Genomic DNA, 18,686 nt, shown 5'->3' with positions numbered 1-18,686 from the left:
TTAGACAATGGAAGTTTACCTTTTGGTTCGTTTAGTAGTAGATGAAGAAGTTATATTACAAGAATTAGCACCAGCCTCAGTGACATCTCTGCTAAACCAATAGTCATATAATAAAATTCTTTATTTCATAGGAACTCAGTACAGAGAAGCATAAACACAGAGAGGGAAGAAGCGGGGAAATTGGAATGCATCACAGAGAGAAGCAACAAAGAAAGTAAACATGAAACATTCATGAGAAAAAGCATCCAAGAATGCAACATTCAATTGCCCCCATCATCTCCACTTCTAATCCTATAGTATCTAGGTATGATTTCCCAACGAGCTTTTGAGAGAGAAATCCTTTAAGTAATCAGCCACTCCAATCCTCCTAAATTTTGCAGGGTTTTGAGGAGTGAGGAGGCTAGGTGCTGGACCTAGATCACCATCCAATTTGGGGCTCAAAAATGTAGCAATGGAGATCCTCGCCTTGTCCTCATTAACTATTGCTCGATGTTCAGTGCTTTTATCAATTCCATTTGTCACCACCTGCAAACCAATTATACCACCATTAATGTCATAAACCATTGAGAGCCAAAAAAGAAGACAATAAATTTTATTTCACACCTCTAAAATGTCTCCAATGTTGACAATAAAGGCATCAGGAAGATGTGAAATAGGAATCCAAGCTCCATGTTTCTTGATTTGAAGACCTTCAGTTTCAGTAACCTGAAGGAGTATGGCTAGACCAATAGAATCAGTGTGAGGACATAAGCCCATGACAAGCTCTGGTTGAGGACAAGGAGGGTAGTAATTTTTATTCTCATCATTTGCAGCCCTTCTTCAAACAGTACATCCATATCTTCAGCTTGCATGGCTAAAGCTCTTGCCGTTTTGTACATAATTTTCATAGCAAGTTCCTTGAGGTCTGCTGAGTATTGTTCCAGTGCATCCCTTTATGGTCCGATAATATAAATAAGAATGATTAAAGATTAATTAGATAGGAAAAATAAAATTGTATACACAGTGCAGAAAACTTTTATAAGTACTAGCTAACCTGGAAAAAAAGTTAAGTTACATATACAACTAGTTAAGCTATCAATACTACAAGAAGTTGTTTGCATTCTCTATATACATAAATTAAATCTTTCACTACTAGGTCTATCTTTAGATTCAAAGGCAAAGCCACTTAGATTAGTTTTATATAAAGCATTGAGCATTACAGAAAACATGGGGTAATTTCAACTTTATTGAGCCAAAGACATTCAATTTTTTTGTAATCAAAAAGTCACTCAACTTTAATTGACATATATATATGTAGTGGTGGCAAAATGATTCAAAGAATACAGTTAACCACCCATATTATCCACTAAAAATGGGTTGGATAATGAACTTTTTAAAAATGGGTCAAATATGGATAAGAACCATATTATCCATTTAGAAAATAGATAACCAATAGGTCTAACTTTACATTTGTAGAGCCTAAAATTGGGGGTTCCTCAAGTTAGGAGACTAAGAATTCTCCCAAAAGTAATCAATATGCAAGAAGTCATGGAGAATATGGTTACTCATATTATCCGCCGGTTAACCCGTTTTTTATCCGTATTAAATATGGTTCGGGTCGGATAATTTATCTGTTTTTTTTCATTACCCGTTTTCGACCCGAACCATATCCGACCCGACCCGTTGTAATATTTTCACTAACGCTAGTATCAGGGTAGGTTGTCTATATTACAAACCCCTAGGGGTATGGCCCTCCCTTGCACCATGCGTGAACGCGGGATGCTTCGTACACTGGGTTGCTCATGCTTCTAAAGTTTGTATGTCCCAGTCCAACATTAAATCAGGTACAGGGGCAGACCTATAGTCTGATAGTTGAGCATGACTATGAGTTATAAAGAGTATGGTTTTGTGTAACATTAACGTGCCTTGTTTCTTTTCTATAATGGGGGAGAGAGAGAGTACCTACGTGAGAGAGGGAGCTTAGGAAATAAGTGAGGTTTTTTCAAATTGGTAGGGAGAGTGATCATGTAAAACAAGTCTGCCCAGTCTAACTTTTGCTCTTCAGATACAACAAAGGCTTGCCCATATTTCAAGATCCCCTTCTTGCTCAAACTTCTTCTCTTCCATTGGTAGTTCGAAAAATGCTTGGATTTCTGACTTCACTTTCTCCACCAATGATGAGCTCACTCCATGATTCACCAACTGCTCATATATGTAAATGATTTTTAATATATAATTGATAATTTATTCTTTACTTTCGATGCTATATGTGTCAACAACAATCAGAATCAGTCAATCACTTGTTTTTGCATTGTTCAGTGGCTGCTGATCTGTGGTGCATGTTCTTATCAGTTTTTGGCGTAAGTTGGGCAACTCCTCACACTATAAAGGAAGCAGTGGAAAGTTGGAGTCTCTGGAAAGTTGATAGAACCATCAAGAAGATCTTGCAGTGTTGCGGAAGCCAAATGTGTACAGTGTGAATGAGTCACAACTACTATATCAAAAATTATGGCAGCCACCAAATAATAAATAAGACAATAAAGCAACAATAAAAGGAACACTAGAATTTACGAGGTTCGGCCAATTTTGCCTACTTCCTCGGACACAACCAATATTTTATTCCACTCCAAAAATACAAGTGAAATAATACTAAAAGAGAAGATACAAATGCCTTAAAAAGATAAGAAAGCAAATGAGAGGTGTGTTTCAATCCTAAACATTAGGTCTCCTTTTATAGGTGAAATTTCCATAAACATTTTGCCCACAACCGATGTGGGACTTTGGCAACCAACAAATCTCCACCTTGCAAAATTCCACATCTTCAATTTTCTCTCAGTAACAAATTTTGGTTGTGTCTTCATCTTCAATCTTCAGTGTTAAACAATGTTGATCAAATCCAAACAATGTTGAAACTTGACTGCAGTCACCACTTTTGTCAGCATATCAGCAGGATTCTCTGTAGTATGAATTTTCTTCACCGTGACTCCACCTTCTTCAATGATTTCTCGTACGAAATGATATCGAACATCAATGTGCTTCGTCCTTGCATAATAAACTTGGTTCTTCGCTAATTGAATAGCACTTTGACTATCACAAAAAATTGTGATACTTTTTTGTTCAACACCAAGCTCCTTTAGCAACCCTTGAAGCCAAATTGCCTCCTTCACAACCTCTGTAATAGCCATGTACTCTGCCTCTGTTGTAGACAAAGCAACTGTTGACTGCAAAGTAGACTTCCAACTAACTGGTGCCTTTGCAAAAGTAAACACATAACCAGTAGTTGATCTTCGTTTGTCCAGATCACCCGCAAAATCTGAGTCACAATATCCAACTACAGACTGATTGTCTTCCTGCTCAAAAACTAACCCGACATCTACAGTATTATGAATATACCGTAGAATCCACTTCACAGCTTGCCAATGCTCCTTCCCTGGATTGTGCATATATCTGCTAATAACTCCAACAGCTTGTGAAATGTCAGGCCTTGTGCAAACCATTGCATACATCAAGCTACCAACAACATTTGCGTATGGTACCTTTGACATATACTCTCGTTCAGCTTCATCCATTGGCGACATAGTAGTACTTAGCTTAAAATGGGGAGCAAGTGGAGTACTAACTGGCTTAGTCTTGTCATCTATGCCAAAACGTTGTAGTACTCTCTTCAAATATTCTTTCTGAGATAAACAGAGTTTCTTTGAACGTTTATCTCTTATTATCTCCATGCCAAGAATTTTCTTTGCCTCACCCAGATCCTTCATCTCGAACTCCTTCTTCAGTTGAATCTACAACTTATCAATTTCTTTTGAATTCTTGGAAGCTATCAACATATCATCAACATATAGGAGAAGATATACAAAGGAACCATCTTTAAGCTTGCGCAAATACACACAATGATCGTACTTGCTTCTCTTGTACCCTTGCCGCAACATAAACTTGTCAAATCTTTTGTACCATTGTCTAGAAGATTGTTTCAATCCGTACAACGATTTTTCAAGTTTGCACACCATATTTTCCTTTCCAGCAACTTTGAATCCTTCTGGCTGAGTCATGTAGATTTCCTCCTCCAAGTTTCCATGTAAAAACGCAGTTTTTACATCCATCTGAACTAGTTCCAAATCCAACTGTGCTACCAAAGCCAACATAATTCTAATGGAGGAATGTTTTACAACTGGAGAAAATACTTCATTGTAATCAATTCCCTCCTTTTGAGCATATCCTTTGGCCACCAATCTTGCTTTGTAGCGAACATCTTCTTGGTTAGGAAATCCTTCTTTCTTTGCAAATACCCATTTGCACCCAATTGCTTTCTTTCCCTTCGGGAGATTGGCCAATCTCCATGTATGATTCTGATGAAGGGACTGTATTTCATCATTCATGGCAATCCTCCACTTATCTTCTTCTGAACTTTGGACTGCGTCTTTATAAGTGGTAGGAACATCATCAGCTACAATTGAGGTTGCACAAGCAACTGTCTCTATGAGACGAACAGGTTTTGTTATTGTCCTTTTTGGCCTGCTGGTTGCTATTGATTCAAGTTGTTGTTGAGGTTCCTGAGTTGGAATCTCCCTCTCTACTGGCTCTTCTTCCAGAGGATAATCTTCATTTGTTTCCTCCTCTGCTTCTTGTGTAGGAAAAATAAATTTTCCCTCAAACTCCACCTGCTTAGAAGCACCATCATTTTGTTTGGTATCTTCTGTTACCTTATTTACCATAGTAGATTCATCAAAGGTAACATCCCTGCTGAATATTACTTTCTTTGTCATAGGACACCATAAGCGATATCCTTTGACTCCAGAAGTAATTCCCATAAAAATAGCCTTCTTTGCCCTTGGATCCAATTTTGACTCCGTCACATGATAATATGCAGTTGAGCCAAACACGTGCAAAGAGTTATAATCTACAGCAGGTTTTCCGTACCATTTTTCAAATGGTGTTTTGCCATCAATAGCAGCAGATGGTAGACGATTAATGAGGTGGCATGCATATGTAATTGCCTCAGCCCAAAATTCTTTGCCCAAGCCAGCATTGGACAACATACACCGTACCTTCTCCAGCAAGGTCCGGTTCATACGTTCTGCCACTCCATTCTGTTGTGGTGTATGTCTAACAGTGAAGTGTCGGACGATGCCATCATTTTCACAGACCTTATTGAAATGATCATTTTTGTATTCACCTCCATTGTCTGTGCGAATACACTTGATCCTCCTGCCTGTTTGATTCTCCACCATCGTCTTCCATTTGAGAAAAATTCCCAGCACTTCATCTTTGTTTTTCATTGTATACACCCACACTCTTCGAGAAAAATCATCAACAAAGGTTACAAAATAGTGCTTCCCACCCAATGAAGGTGTTTTGGAAGGACCCCAAACATCAGAGTGTACATAATCCAAAATGCCTTTAGTATTATGGATCGTTGTACCAAATTTAACCCTTGTCTGTTTCCCTTTGACACAATGCTCACAAAACTCCAAGTTGCAAGCCTTTACTCCTTTTAACAATCCTTGATCTGATAGAGTTTTCAAGGATTTTCCTCCAGCATGTCCCAAGCGCATGTGTCATAGCTTGGTTGCTTCTGCCTCTTTGTCGTCACTGGATGTCACTGTCGCTGTCCCAATAACTGTACTGCCACGATAGCGGTACATATTATTATTCTTCCGATTAGCCTTCATTACCACTAGTGCACCAGAGCATACTCTCATCACTCCATTTTCTGCAATGATTTTGAACCCTTTTGATTCTAGGGCTCCCACAGAGATGAGATTCTTCTTCAAATCCGGTACATATCGAACATCTGTTAATGTTCTGATCATTCCATCATGGTTCCTTAATCGTATTGAACCAATGCCATATGAGGTAAGAGGGCTGTTATCCGCTGTGTGGATGACTCCATATTCTCCTTCTTGAAATTCCACGAACCAGTCCCTGTTGGGACACATATGATAGCTACAAGCCGAGTCCATCAACCATATGTCTGATGATGTTGATGACTCTGTTGTAACTAATGAGAAGTCTGAATCATCACAATCAGCTACATTTGAATCCATAATGGCCTTTCCATTGTTATGTTTGGCCTTATTCTTCAACTTCGGACAGTCTTTCTTCCAGTGCCCTTTTTCTCGACAAAAGGCACATTCATCTTTGCTGGGTCTGGATCTTGACTTGGATCTTCCCTTCTTTGTCCTCGTTTGATTTTGAGGACGACCCCTCACAAACAGTGCTTCTCCTTCTCCGCCCTTCTGTTTTTCTCGCTTTCTTTGTTCATAGCTGTACAAAGCTGAACAAACTTCTCTGAGAGAAATTTCGTCATTTCCATGGAGTAGAGTAGTTTCAAGGTGCTCGTACTCATCAGGAAGTGACGCCAACAACATTAAGGCCAAGTCACCATCATCATAAGTTGTATCCATATTTTGCAAATCTGTGACCAACTTATTGAAACTGGTGATATGTTCATTCATCGTGGTACCAGGAACATAGGTGAAGTGAAACAGTCTCTTCTTCATGTACAATTTATTTTGACTGTTTTTCTTCAAAAATTTATCCTCCAGTGCTTTCCATAATTTACTTGCAGAAGTTTCCTTTGTGTATGGATATTTCTGCTCTCTAGCAAGGTAGGATCGAATGGTACCGCAAGCAACACGGTTGATAATTCTCCAATCTTCTTCTCCAATAACATCTGGTCTTTTTTCTTCAATGGCAAGATCTAGCCCTTGTTGAAAAAGGACATCTAGAATCTCGCCTTGCCACATCCCAAAATGTCCTGATCCGTCAACAATTTCTGCCGCAAATTTCGCATTTGACGCAATTCTTGTCATAAGTGAAGATGCCAACGATGACGTATTATTGACACTTGATGTAGATTCTTCTTGTTTATTGTCTCCCATTTTGACACGAATATTATTTAATAGCTGACGACACAAATCAAGATTATTTCCTTTCTGGTGTGGAAGATCAGACTAAGCTGCAACCACAGAGCATACTAAGACAGAACCTTGACACAGTTACCAAGATAAATCTTTTCTGATGTGGAAGATCAGACTATGCTGCAACCACAGAGCATACTTAGACAGTACCTTGGCTCTGATACCAATTGTTGCGGAAGCCAAATGTATATAGTGTGAATGAGTCACAACTACTATACCAAAAATTATTGCAGCCACCAAATAATAAATAAGACAATAAAGCAACAATAAAAGGAACACTAGAATTTACGAGGTTCGGCCAATTTTGCCTACTTCCTCGGACACAACCAATATTTTATTCCACTCCAAAAATACAAGTGAAATAATACTAAAAGAGAGAAGATACAAATGCCTTAAGAAGATAAGAAAGCAAATGAGAGGTGTGTTTCAATCCTAAACATTAGGCCTCCTTTTATAGGTGAAATTTCCCTAAACATTTTGCCCACAACCGATGTGGGACTTTGGCAATCAACATGCAGATGATTCCAGCTTGCATTTTCTGGTGTATTTGGACCGAAAGGAACCACATGTTTTGATGGCATTTCAACTCCTAGCTGTTCACTGAAATCCAAGTGTTTGATGAATCTTTTCAGTTGGAGTAATTTAGACCCTGTAAATGATGCAATTTCCCTAGTAGATTTCATTAGTTCTCTTACTTCAGTTTAACAATCAAGTAGTTTGATCTTTGGATTTAGCTCCCTGCTTCAATTGTTGTTTTTGTATTCAGGAGCTAGTCCAAAGTTTTTTCTAATTTCTGCATCTTCTTGGTGCCATCAATATAACACCTTACTTCATAAAAAATAAAAATAAAAAAAGATAATTTATTCTTTACTTTCTAATTTCGTTCTAGTTCTCCATTTGCATTGAGGTTTGGTAAATCAGTATATAAGATTCGTGGGACACGAAAATAGATCTCACCATCAAGCTTTGTTTTTGTATAAAAGTAGAAGCAGGCAACCCAAAAAAATGCATATAATAATTGGTGGGACAAGAAAAGGCTACCTAGGATGAGAAATATTTGTACAAATCCATGAAACGAGTATTAAAAGATTGTTGAATTTTGTTGTTATATGTAAAGTGGAGTATATTATATTCTTTTGGCTTGTGGTTGCACGGGCGGCCCGATTTGTGGCTTGAAGCCAAACTTTATGAGGGCCTTAATTCTTTTTTAAAAAAATTATTATTTATTTGAAGTCTATTTTTTTTAGCTTTTCTTGGATACAAAGTTGTTAATAATTTACTTATAATCAATAACTCCTAATAAATATTTTCAATTGACAATATGGCTAATCCATTTAACCTTTCTTGTGACATTATTGATCTTAGGTAAGATTTTATCAATATTATTTATGAAAACTTCTTTCCGCTGAAGCAACGGTAACATGAGTTATTAACATTATTCCATAAGCAATTTAGGCATTTGAAAAAGAATAAAATCTTTTTATTTTATTAAGTGTATTAATTAAACTGCTATCTTCTAATTGTACTATTTTCCTTAATACTTTTATCAGAAAATAAATCTAAACCATTAAATACGAATTGATTATTATGCTTTAAGGAACATTCAAGATTAAGGCAATATTTTTTTCAAATTTTTAACATCTAGTGATCTTAGTTTTTACCGCCAAATAGAAAATCAAAAATATTTTCATATGCTGTGAATTGTTCAAATCTATTTTGAAATGAAAAAATAGTCTGGTCTATTATGTATAAAAGTAATCAACTCTAAAGTACTCTTCGAAAGATTTTGAGATTTCATTATCAACATTCGCATCAAATTGTCACTTCCTATATATCACACGTTTCTTAGGAAATTCGGGCTCGATATTCATTTCAAGTGCAATTTCCTTGGTAGAAATCATAGCAGTTGCAAATCCTTCTTATCTATTTGTTAAAGAAAGAAATCAAACTTTTTCACTTTACAGAACATTTTTTTAAAAGTTATACATAGTTTATTAGGTGTAATAAAAAATAGGCCCCCAAACACATGGGGCCCATAGTGGTTGCTTTACTTGCTTTATGGAAGGGTCGCCCTGGGTAATTGTTGATGACTAATGAGTCATCACTAACCATTTACACTATTCCTATAACTTACCTAAAATGAACAGTGGTTGATCATTGAAATATACCTGGAAAAATCCCGTCTTTGCAAGCAAAATGAAGCCTCTCAAACTCTGAATCATCATGATGATCATTATTTCCAACTGCCAGCAGTCTTTCCATGTCAATAACTGGAACTTGAGGCAATATGAAAGAGGATGAAGGATTGGATGTCAAGATAGTCTTCTCTATATCATCACACAGCTAGTTGTTGCTTTGCCAACTCTCGAACATAGGGAACTTTCAAAAAACCACCTAGCTTTCTCGAGCTTGCTTTTTCCATCAATGAGTTTTTTTTCCCAGCTTCCTCTAAGAGAACATGTTTTAGATAGTAAGCGTACAAAGATATGAAATTGTAACGTGTAATATGTATATACAAGGGGGTCCTATAATACATGGGTACTTTTATTTGTTCTGTTTAAGGTAGCCTAGAATATCATTTTATAAACATGAGGAAACACGTGATATCTGAAAGTTTTCTGATCATAGTCAACATCTTACCTAATTAATACTCCATTAAATACCTAAATCTAATTAATTAATCTATCATGACCCAAAACTGAAGGGTCGCAGATGGGCATCTGACAAGTCTGACGTCCACCGAGCGAACCTTTGACCCAATCATAACATAATGAACCTAAAAAGTAAGAACATGCAATTGAATATCATGTGACTTTGTACAATCACATAAAATAAAAATGGGGCAACGGGTGACTCTGTACAATAGTGCAACAGTTATCATAAAATAAAGTCGTGAAAAAGCCTGAGGCCATCCTTAAAACAAAATCAATCCAGACATGAGGCAAGATAAGATGTACAACCCAAAAATATAATGTCTAACCCACGTAACTATTTCCTTCTCTATACCAATATAATACAAAAACTTAAACATTTTAAACTCCGTATCAAGTATAAAAAGACTCTTCACATATAATGAAACAAAGAGCGTACGTACTATTTTTCTATTTTACAGTATCAAACAGTGGAACTCCAAATTACACCAGCAAAAGTAACTTATAAGAACATTTCATGTGATATAGATAAACTAACTAACAAGAGTATCAAACTCTACCTAGGACTCGTCATCCCTCGTCTCTACCTTCATGAAATCAACATACGACTTTCCATCAATTTTTCGTGAAAAAAAATCCAGTAAATATTTTTCCACGGGAACTCTACGGAAAATTGCTGGATTATTTGGTCCAATAAGACTGTGTGCAGGTCCCAATTCGGAGTCAAGGTTGGCGGTATAGAATGTTGCAACAGATAGCCTCACTTCGTTTGAATTTACAACTGCTCTGTGCTCTATGCTCCTATAAACACCGTTGCTCACTATCTGCCAAGTCAATTAACACATTTACACCATTGAAATTTTTATTAGTATCCTATTAGAAAATGAGCTCTTTCCTTACAAAAATAGGATTATATAAGTTCTCACTTGCAAGTGAATGGATTAGCAATAGTTTTTTTATTTAATCCACATGTCTTGAGCTAATTATAAGTCATATAATCTCCAATTTGTTCTAATCAAGCAAGTTTTAACCTAATTAGCCATATAATTTAGCAAACTAAATCACATGAAAACATTAAGACTGCCCACTCAGTGGTGTATGGAGTCTATATACTATGAGTTCAATCGAACCCAGTATCATTTACATGGAACATAAATATACAACCAAAAATCAATAAAATTTCTAACAAATCTTAATTTCTGGACTCAAGTTCAAAAGTAAATAATAAGTTCAATGTTAAAAGGGAAAAGGGACAAAATTGTATCTCTACTATTGAAAATTAGTCACGTTAATACCCGTTTCTACTTTCCATCCAAAAGCATACATGCCGTTACTAAAGTATATAAATTTGTCCCTAACCCTGACAGATTTCCTATGTGGCACCGGGGACCACAAAATAACTTGCCTAACGGAGCACCACGTCAGACAGCCTAAAAAATCAGAACCTTCCAAACACCTGATTCCTCCTTGAACAACTCTAACACCACCATCTTTTAGACATAGCAGTGACCTATCCTCCAACAACCATCCAAAAAAAAAAAACACTGGTGGAACTCCACTACAACACCAGCCATCAGCCATCAATTCACCTGTACATCGGATAATCTACAACTCCCAGCCTTAATCAACAAAAAAGAAGAAGACCCCCGACTGATGCCCAAACTGAAAACCTCAACAGAAGTCGCTCCACTTTCATCCTTTTTCTTGTGACAACTTTCGATAGGGGATGTGAGAGAAATTCTATCGGACAGAAGGGGTATCTCTACTCCTTTGAAAATAATTTTAGATAATGGAGATGGTGAGAGTTGGTCTCATAAATGAGGGAGAAGCGAAATTTTTGGGAATAGTCTTGGTCCCTCGAGAGTAATGGGAGGTAGCTGGTTGTTTTCCTTTTTATGGTGATGGGTGAAGGTGAAGGTGGTAAATTTTAGACTGAATCATTAAGATGAACAGAGGTGGAGGCATGGTGGATTTTTCGTTGGTTTTGCTTTAGGTTTAGGTAAAATATAATATAATATTTGAATAAGAAAAAAAAAAGAAAATCTGCAGCAATTTATTTAGTGGACCTTCAAAGCTTTCAGCGCCGGCAATGGCAGTCACTAGCAATGGTTTAAATTTAACCTGATTCCTCCTTGAACAACTCTTAACACCACCATCTTTTAGGCAAATTTTAGTGGGGCGGGTTTCTAAAATAAACGGGTCAAAATTTGCTTAATTGGCAAGTTATTTTGTGGTCCCCGGTGCCACATAGGAAATCTGTTAGGGTTAGGGACAAATTTATATACTTTACTAACGGCAGGTATGCTTTTGGATGGAAAGTAGAAACGGGTATTAACGTGACTAATTTTCAATAGTAGAGGTACAATTTTGGCCCTTTTCCCATGTTAAAAACCTTAAAGGTTGAATCGATCAAGTTTAAATTTTGGGTCCACCTCTGGTCCTACTTCCACCTTCCTCAAAGGATCTTATTTTTCTCAGAGGAAGGGTGGATACTTTGAATTATCTGTAAATTTATTAACTCGCAAAGTCTGAATCAAATCCTTTCAAGCAAATTTGGAAATGTTAATAATTGAAACAAGATGACACCGTCAATAAAACAAAGACTTAACCTATAACTTGCACACCAAAACTGCAATTTTCACTACATTACCACCCTTTGAGAAATCAGTTACTCGACAAGGAAGTTATTACTTACCTCCATCATATCGCCAATATTCACAATCAAAGCATTTGGGAGTGGTTTTACAGGCACCCAAACACCGTCTTTTCGCACTTGGAGACCTTCAATTTCATTTAGCTGAATAAGGATGGTGAGGCCATCAGCATCAGAGTGAGGGCTGAGGCCAATGGTCTTGTCTGGCTCAGGGCAAGGAGGATAATAATTCATCCTCATTGACTGCATACCATCACTGAATAGATCTCTCATTTCCTTTTCATCCATCCTTAAAGCCTTTGCCAATTGACATAGGATGCTTATTGCTAGGCTCTTCATTTCTTTGCAGTATGCTTCCATGCTGTGCCTGCATTTCAAAAGTATTCAATCATATCATACAAACATAAATGAGGAGACTAAAGATCAAGGCTCAAGTTAGAAAACAAGTTCCCACAGAAAAAGTAGTCACAAGTCTGGTTAATCTCAAGTCCGCATTATTATGCCACAAGAATATTATAGCTCAAGGTACATATTGTGAAATAGAACAGGGAACCAATAAGCTCCGTAGCAGGAGGAGGAGGAGCCAGGGCTCTGACCGCGTGCCGGTTGAAGAATGTGTTGGTGACTCATATGTTAGAAAATAATAAACAAAAAATGGCTTTGAGGCGTGAAAATCGACTGTTCTTAAAGAGTTATCGCCTGTATACTAATTTAGGGAAATACAAAACGATTCTCTTCAGGATACAACAAAGCCTGTAATAATACTTGTGATTTTTTTTTTGTGTGCCACTTCGTTGGAAATTCTTGTGTATTTATAGACAACCAACAGACCCTTTCAGAAAAGATGTCTTGTTTCACAAACAGACATATTCGGTTGGACCCTTTCATAACAGACATAACTATTTGTTCGAATTTTGAATTTAAAATTCAAATAATTTGATTTTTCTGTCACAAAAATAAAATAATTAATTTTAGGATCCGACCCGGTCCGCACCCAAGCCCAAGTCTTGATTATAATATATAAATATATAGTGTACTTAATTGCACATACTTAAAAGTATGTGTCCTAAATCAAAGACATAAAAAGGACAAGTACTTAAAAAACTTCAAAATTGTCTTCTCTCTTCCGATGTGGGAACAACCCACTTCCCAAGTTGTGAATAACAAACTATCTTACATCATAGGCAGTGGCTTGGTTAAGCCCACTGGAGCCATAGCGAAAACAAGTCTTCATAAGTCAATTGTCACTGCTTATGGACTCGAACCTGGGTGATCTACCCATGACCAGAATGAAGCTTGGGTGAAACTACGTGGGTCCTTCTCATTTTCTGGTTATAAATTGTTGATGCTAAGATCTTACCGGTTTTCTTGTAGGTCGCCGAGGAAAAGTGAAGGGACCTAACTCATAGTTCAAGAATTAATGGTACAATAATTGATGGGCAAATTTGGACCTTTTGCACTTGATTTTATTTAAAGACCTCAGAATCATTTGAGAAATGAATGTGATTGTTTTAAGGTTAACACTTAACACTCTTCGCCAGAAAATGATACCATGTATATAGATTAGTATTACTCCTACTTTTTATTCATATTAAATCGTGAACACCCTTACCAAAATCACTAGTTTTGCCACTAGTTACCACAGTGTGAGAAAGAGATAGTGAGGAGAAAGGCACCTGAGCTTGGGAGGCAACTTTTGGAACAAGTCCATTTTCCGCATATGAGGGGGAAGAGTAGTTATGCCAAACATATCACTCCAATCGAGCTTCTGATCCTCCGATAGAACAAATAAATGCCCGAAACCTTCATAGCTGTCTCCCTGTTGCCATAGCTTCTTCTTTTCTTCCATTGGAAGTTTGAACAACTCTGTAACCTCTCTCTTGAACTCCTCCACTACTGAAGGTGTCACTCCGTGGTTTATAACCTAAAACATTCAAACAGATGTGCTAGAAAATTTTGCTTCAGACATTTTCACAATTACAAAGCTTAGATCTCCCAGAAGGTGAGAAAGTGAGAAGGAAAGGGACATGGAATCTTATGCATTTTTAGACTCCATTAATGTGATGTTATGCTTAATCCTTGAGAGCAGTTAAATCTAAGTCCCATTTTTTTTGGAGGAAAATGGAAAAGCTGAAAATAAGTACTCCAGTACCGTCCAAGTTTTAGCATGTGTTAGATTGTTTTATATGAGCTAAATAGATGAAATTTTATTAAGAATCTTAAAAATAAAATGGAAAAGAACTACGAAATGCAAGAAAATTTATTAGCTTGACATCAAAATAGTACTTATATTTGTCATAACATTGTAAAATATTTTAGACCTGTGTGTCATGTAATTAGTGAAACATAAAAAATTTCGAAACCAGCTACAATACTAAAAATATCGTACTAAAATTTTAGATTTTAATAGCTAAATGAATTAGATTTGTTGTTACAAATTTGTAGTGTTGAGTATATTGAAAGGCTTTAAGATTCAAAAATACCACATAGAAAAGGTTATATCAGTTTCGCTGGTTGACAAAAGAAGGGTTCGGGTCAGGGGCGGATCCACCCTTATGGGTGGGGGTGGTATGACACCCGCTCGGTTGGTAAAATTATCATATATTTATGTATAAAAAAAATTAAACTAGGTTAAATATATGATCCTGCCACCCCATCCGCAAACTTGACAAAGGTGCCATGACTAGTAGACCTTTTTGAAAGCTTTTCTCGTGTAAAATTCAAGTTGGAATTTATCTTGAACCTTGTCTGACTTTTCCTTTTCATCGTGCTTTTTATATTTTTTTCTCCCACTCATTTTCCTTTTTGGCTACCTTCCAATTTCTTATTTGTCGTTTATTATTTTATTTGTTTTCCTTTATTCTATTACTTTATCTATGATATTTAGCAAGAACACTCAAATAAGAGCCTCCAAAATTTAGAAATTTCATAATATAAGCATTTCTTTTAATCTCAAATCTTTTAGTTTCTTCTTTCAATATAAAAAAAACTAGGGTCTTGATTTAGATTGAGATCAAAATTAATTTAAAATTTCTTTTTTTTATTATAACATAAAAAATTTGTGTTATTCTATGATTGGTCAATACAATTTAAATCTCTTTAGTAATAAATTATGATGAATATTTCGCAAGCATTAGATTTATGATTTTAAGTTTTTAGATCTTGTAGTTTATCTAATTACGCATTTATTTATGGGGTATAATTTATCTATTGAATTTTTTTTTTTTTAATTCTGATCGATGGAGTTCCCTTATTAAAGATTTTATTTTACTTGTGCAAATTTATTTTTAGCATACAAAAAAATATAGTTCCCTAGTGAAAAATATTGATTTTACTTGTATTACTAATGATAAAAGTGTGATTCCTTCTTTAAAATGTTAATTATATTTGCTTCTTAATGTCTGAGATGTAATTTTCGTACGGCAATAATAACATATATACCCGATGAAATCTCATAAGTAGGGTCTGGAAAATTGATGTAATTTTTATATTTGCAAATAAAGTGCTTATTAAATTGCCCAAATAAACTAAAAGATCAACCGGACAATCGTTCCGAACAAATTATATATTAGTAGTTAAATTATATATTAGTAGTTCTTATAAGGTGTACATTAAAGAAAATTTTGGCACCCGCCACCTTTAAATTCTAGATCCGCCTCTGGTTCGGGTTTAGGAACTTTAATTGAAAGAAAACTCCAAATGAATATGTCAACAATCCCATAAGCGCCAAATTATGAATACAAGAGGCCACAGAAAGCAAAAAATAATTAAGCAAATTACGAATGAAAATAAACCTGGAGGAAACCCCATTGTTGGCAAGCTGAGTGAAGCTTTTGAAGCTCAGAATCCATGGAATCACCAGACATCAACTCTTTAAGATCGATTACTGGGACAGAAGGAACCGCCGTTCCGGCGAATATGGCCGGAGATTCCTGTTCTGGACGGACATACCTGGTCGGAATATTGGTAAGGTGCTGTTTGGCAAGCTCTTGAACACTTGGAACTAACAAATTTCCAAATTTCAATTTTGCCGGCGTTGACTTCATCGGCTTAGTCAAACCTGTTCAGTTCTCATGTATGGAGGGATTTTGATTATATAGAATGTTTCAATGAACACAAAAAGACAAAACAAGACTTATAGAATCCTTTTAGCTATAGATTCCATTTACCTAACTTTGTCAATTTCCCAATTCCTGTGCCATTTATTCATACTTTTTTATTGTTTTGTTTTTGTCTTTGGCATCATCGTCAACTATCAGCTTCACATCGCCCACCGGGGCACTGCAACTCTAACTAGAACAATATAATGAGAAATGGAGGTCGCTCACGCACGTGATCCAAAGGGAAAAAAGAAAAACAATTTTTATAGTTTTCAAAGTTTCCTAGGAATTGTCCACAACCACGTGCCATCTTCACAATTAGGGCATTCGAATTTCACTTATGTGTATATAGGTGCATTATATACCTATAATATACATATTTTTTATATATTTTTTTACTAGCGAATGCAATTAGTTTTTGGCGAATCGATCAATTTTATATTTTACCCGAAAAGACATGTAGATGGAAAATGATAAAAGGGATAGGATATGAAGAAAAGTGTTTACCCTAAAAACGGATAACAATTGAATTTATAATGTGATTTTAAGAATACGTGATTTTCCTTGGCACAAACTGAGCAAAACGTAGATTGATATTGAAATTGACAGTAAATAGAAATTAAAGCAAACCAAATGAATCGAGCAGCCTTGGCCCTCGAATTTTATCACCCTAGAACCAAGTGAGGATTAAGTTGATACAAGAATGAAGTAACAGAATATTGAGAGCTTAGGAGAAAAATAGTGTATTGCTTTATGTAACGTGCATATGATGTGTTTTGCAAATGATCAAATCCCCTTTATATAGTGTTGATACCCAATTTTTTCCAAAAAATATTTCAAATTGCATATATGTCTTCAAAAATCATGCATTGATTAGCAATTGATATTTTTCCACAATTTTTCTATATTTTTATTAATTTATACAGCATTTTATTTCCAAAAAATAATTACAAAATTACCTCACAAATGATTTCAAAAGCATTTCTTGATGTAATGTATTATTTTTGGTCCTATTAAGACCAAACTATTTCATAATTAGACAAATTGGTACCTTTTGGCTATAATTGTAATAACTTTGCAATTATAGCCCAATCATATGATTTTATACTATTTTCATCCAGAAATTAATCATGTGTATTTTTTTAATACTAAATAAACATTTTAAAATTATTTTCTATGCATGAAATTTATTTTTATAATTAACATATATTTTGTAAATTGTTTTAATTAATTTACATTGGGTATTTAAAAAATAGCCACTTTTATTTCAATTATAGCCTAATTAAATCAGACCCCAACCCAATTAAAACGGCTCAAATACCCCAGGCCCAATACCTTATCCTACCCGACCCAATCCTTTGTCTAATCTGGACTGTTGATCAATTTTAAACAACGGTCCATATCTCCCCTTTCCTTAATTAACCCTAGAGAATACCCCCCCCCCCGCGCATTTCTCTCTTTTACTCCGCCGTTATACTCTTCCCTCACCTCTCAAATTCTCTTTGCTAAAACCTAAAGCTCTCATCGGTCTTCGACTTGCTGGTAACTATGGTGGTCTCACCACTATCCCAGCACTCATGGCTCCTTCCTACGTCGGGTTACTGCTGCCTTGAGGTCTTCAAAGGAACCAGAGGCGGTTCAACTCACTCATATGATTTTTCATGTCATTCTCAGGCCAATCTTGGCCTGTCCGAGTAAGATCCTGCCGTCTCCGGCTAGAACCTGTGGTTTCTAGGCTGATTCTCTTTCTTTTTGGGTTATCTCTCTGAAACCCTAATTATTAGCTCTTGATTTCTTAGATCTGTAATAGATCTAGGTATATTCCGAGCTATTTTGTTGTTTTCCTTAAAGATTTTTCGATTTTTCTAAAACGATTCTCCATCTTCAAACCAGGGTTTCTTAACCCCTTTTCAAAATGGTTTTTCCTTCTGATTTTCGTATTAATCTATGATTTTCACTATGTTTAAACGTTTATTTGAGTTTTCTCTTTTTATCTGAGTTATTATGTTGAAAACCCTAAGTTTCTTGGTTTAAATTCTGGATTCTGAGTCTGTTTTGTGATAATATGTTCGCTTAATCTGTATATGTGCTTGTTTCTCATGTGCCTTATGATTCTCTGTGGTTTTACCCTATTTTGTTCATCAGTGTCTCTGACTTTTACTTCTTCCGCCTATGTCATGTTTGTTCTATTAATTCATGCTATGCTCTATGTGAATCCCTAATTTTGTGTGATTTTACCCTATTTGGTTTATTAGGGTTTATGATTCATGCCTATTATGTGTTTATTCCGCTTGTTCTCATAAATTTGTGTCAATTTCTCCTAAATTAGTACTATATGCTATTTTTGAATCTTTAAATCTCTATGGCTGATCCTTCACTG

The 18,686-nt window shown here is 35.8% G+C and overlaps 1 protein-coding gene and 1 pseudogene across 3 annotated transcripts; both read right to left on the bottom strand.

Moving 5' to 3' along the window:
• Positions 1–103: 103 nt before the first annotated feature.
• LOC104222488 (oxoglutarate-dependent flavonoid 7-O-demethylase 1-like) lies at positions 104–2,106 on the bottom strand (annotated as a pseudogene).
• LOC104245671 (protein SRG1-like) lies at positions 679–16,558 on the bottom strand. 3 transcript variants are annotated; one of them, XR_011405296.1, is made up of 6 exons: positions 16,001–16,558; positions 13,883–14,130; positions 12,249–12,573; positions 10,114–10,377; positions 9,071–9,350; positions 679–930 (listed from the first exon to the last, which is right to left on the bottom strand). XR_011405296.1 is itself a non-coding variant. In XM_009801317.2 (5 exons), the coding sequence occupies exons 2-5, from the start codon at positions 16,250–16,252 to the stop codon at positions 10,114–10,116; spliced, it is 1,089 nt and encodes a 362-aa protein (XP_009799619.1). In that variant the 5' UTR covers positions 16,253–16,266; positions 16,376–16,544; the 3' UTR covers positions 9,947–10,113. The 3 variants fall into 3 exon arrangements, 2 of the variants coding, with proteins under 2 accessions (XP_009799619.1, XP_009799618.1); XM_009801317.2 differs by lacking the exons at positions 679–930; positions 9,071–9,350 and having other exon boundaries at positions 9,947–10,377; positions 16,001–16,266; positions 16,376–16,544; XM_009801316.2 differs by lacking the exons at positions 679–930; positions 9,071–9,350 and having other exon boundaries at positions 9,947–10,377.
• Between the last annotated feature and the right edge of the window lie 2,128 nt (positions 16,559–18,686).

This window comes from Nicotiana sylvestris, chromosome 2 (assembly GCF_000393655.2).
Source record: "Nicotiana sylvestris chromosome 2, ASM39365v2, whole genome shotgun sequence".
In the NCBI taxonomy this organism is placed as follows: Eukaryota; Viridiplantae; Streptophyta; class Magnoliopsida; order Solanales; family Solanaceae; genus Nicotiana; species Nicotiana sylvestris.
The sequence above is the reverse complement of the archived record's forward strand: the minus strand, read 5'-3'. Positions and strand labels throughout refer to the sequence as shown.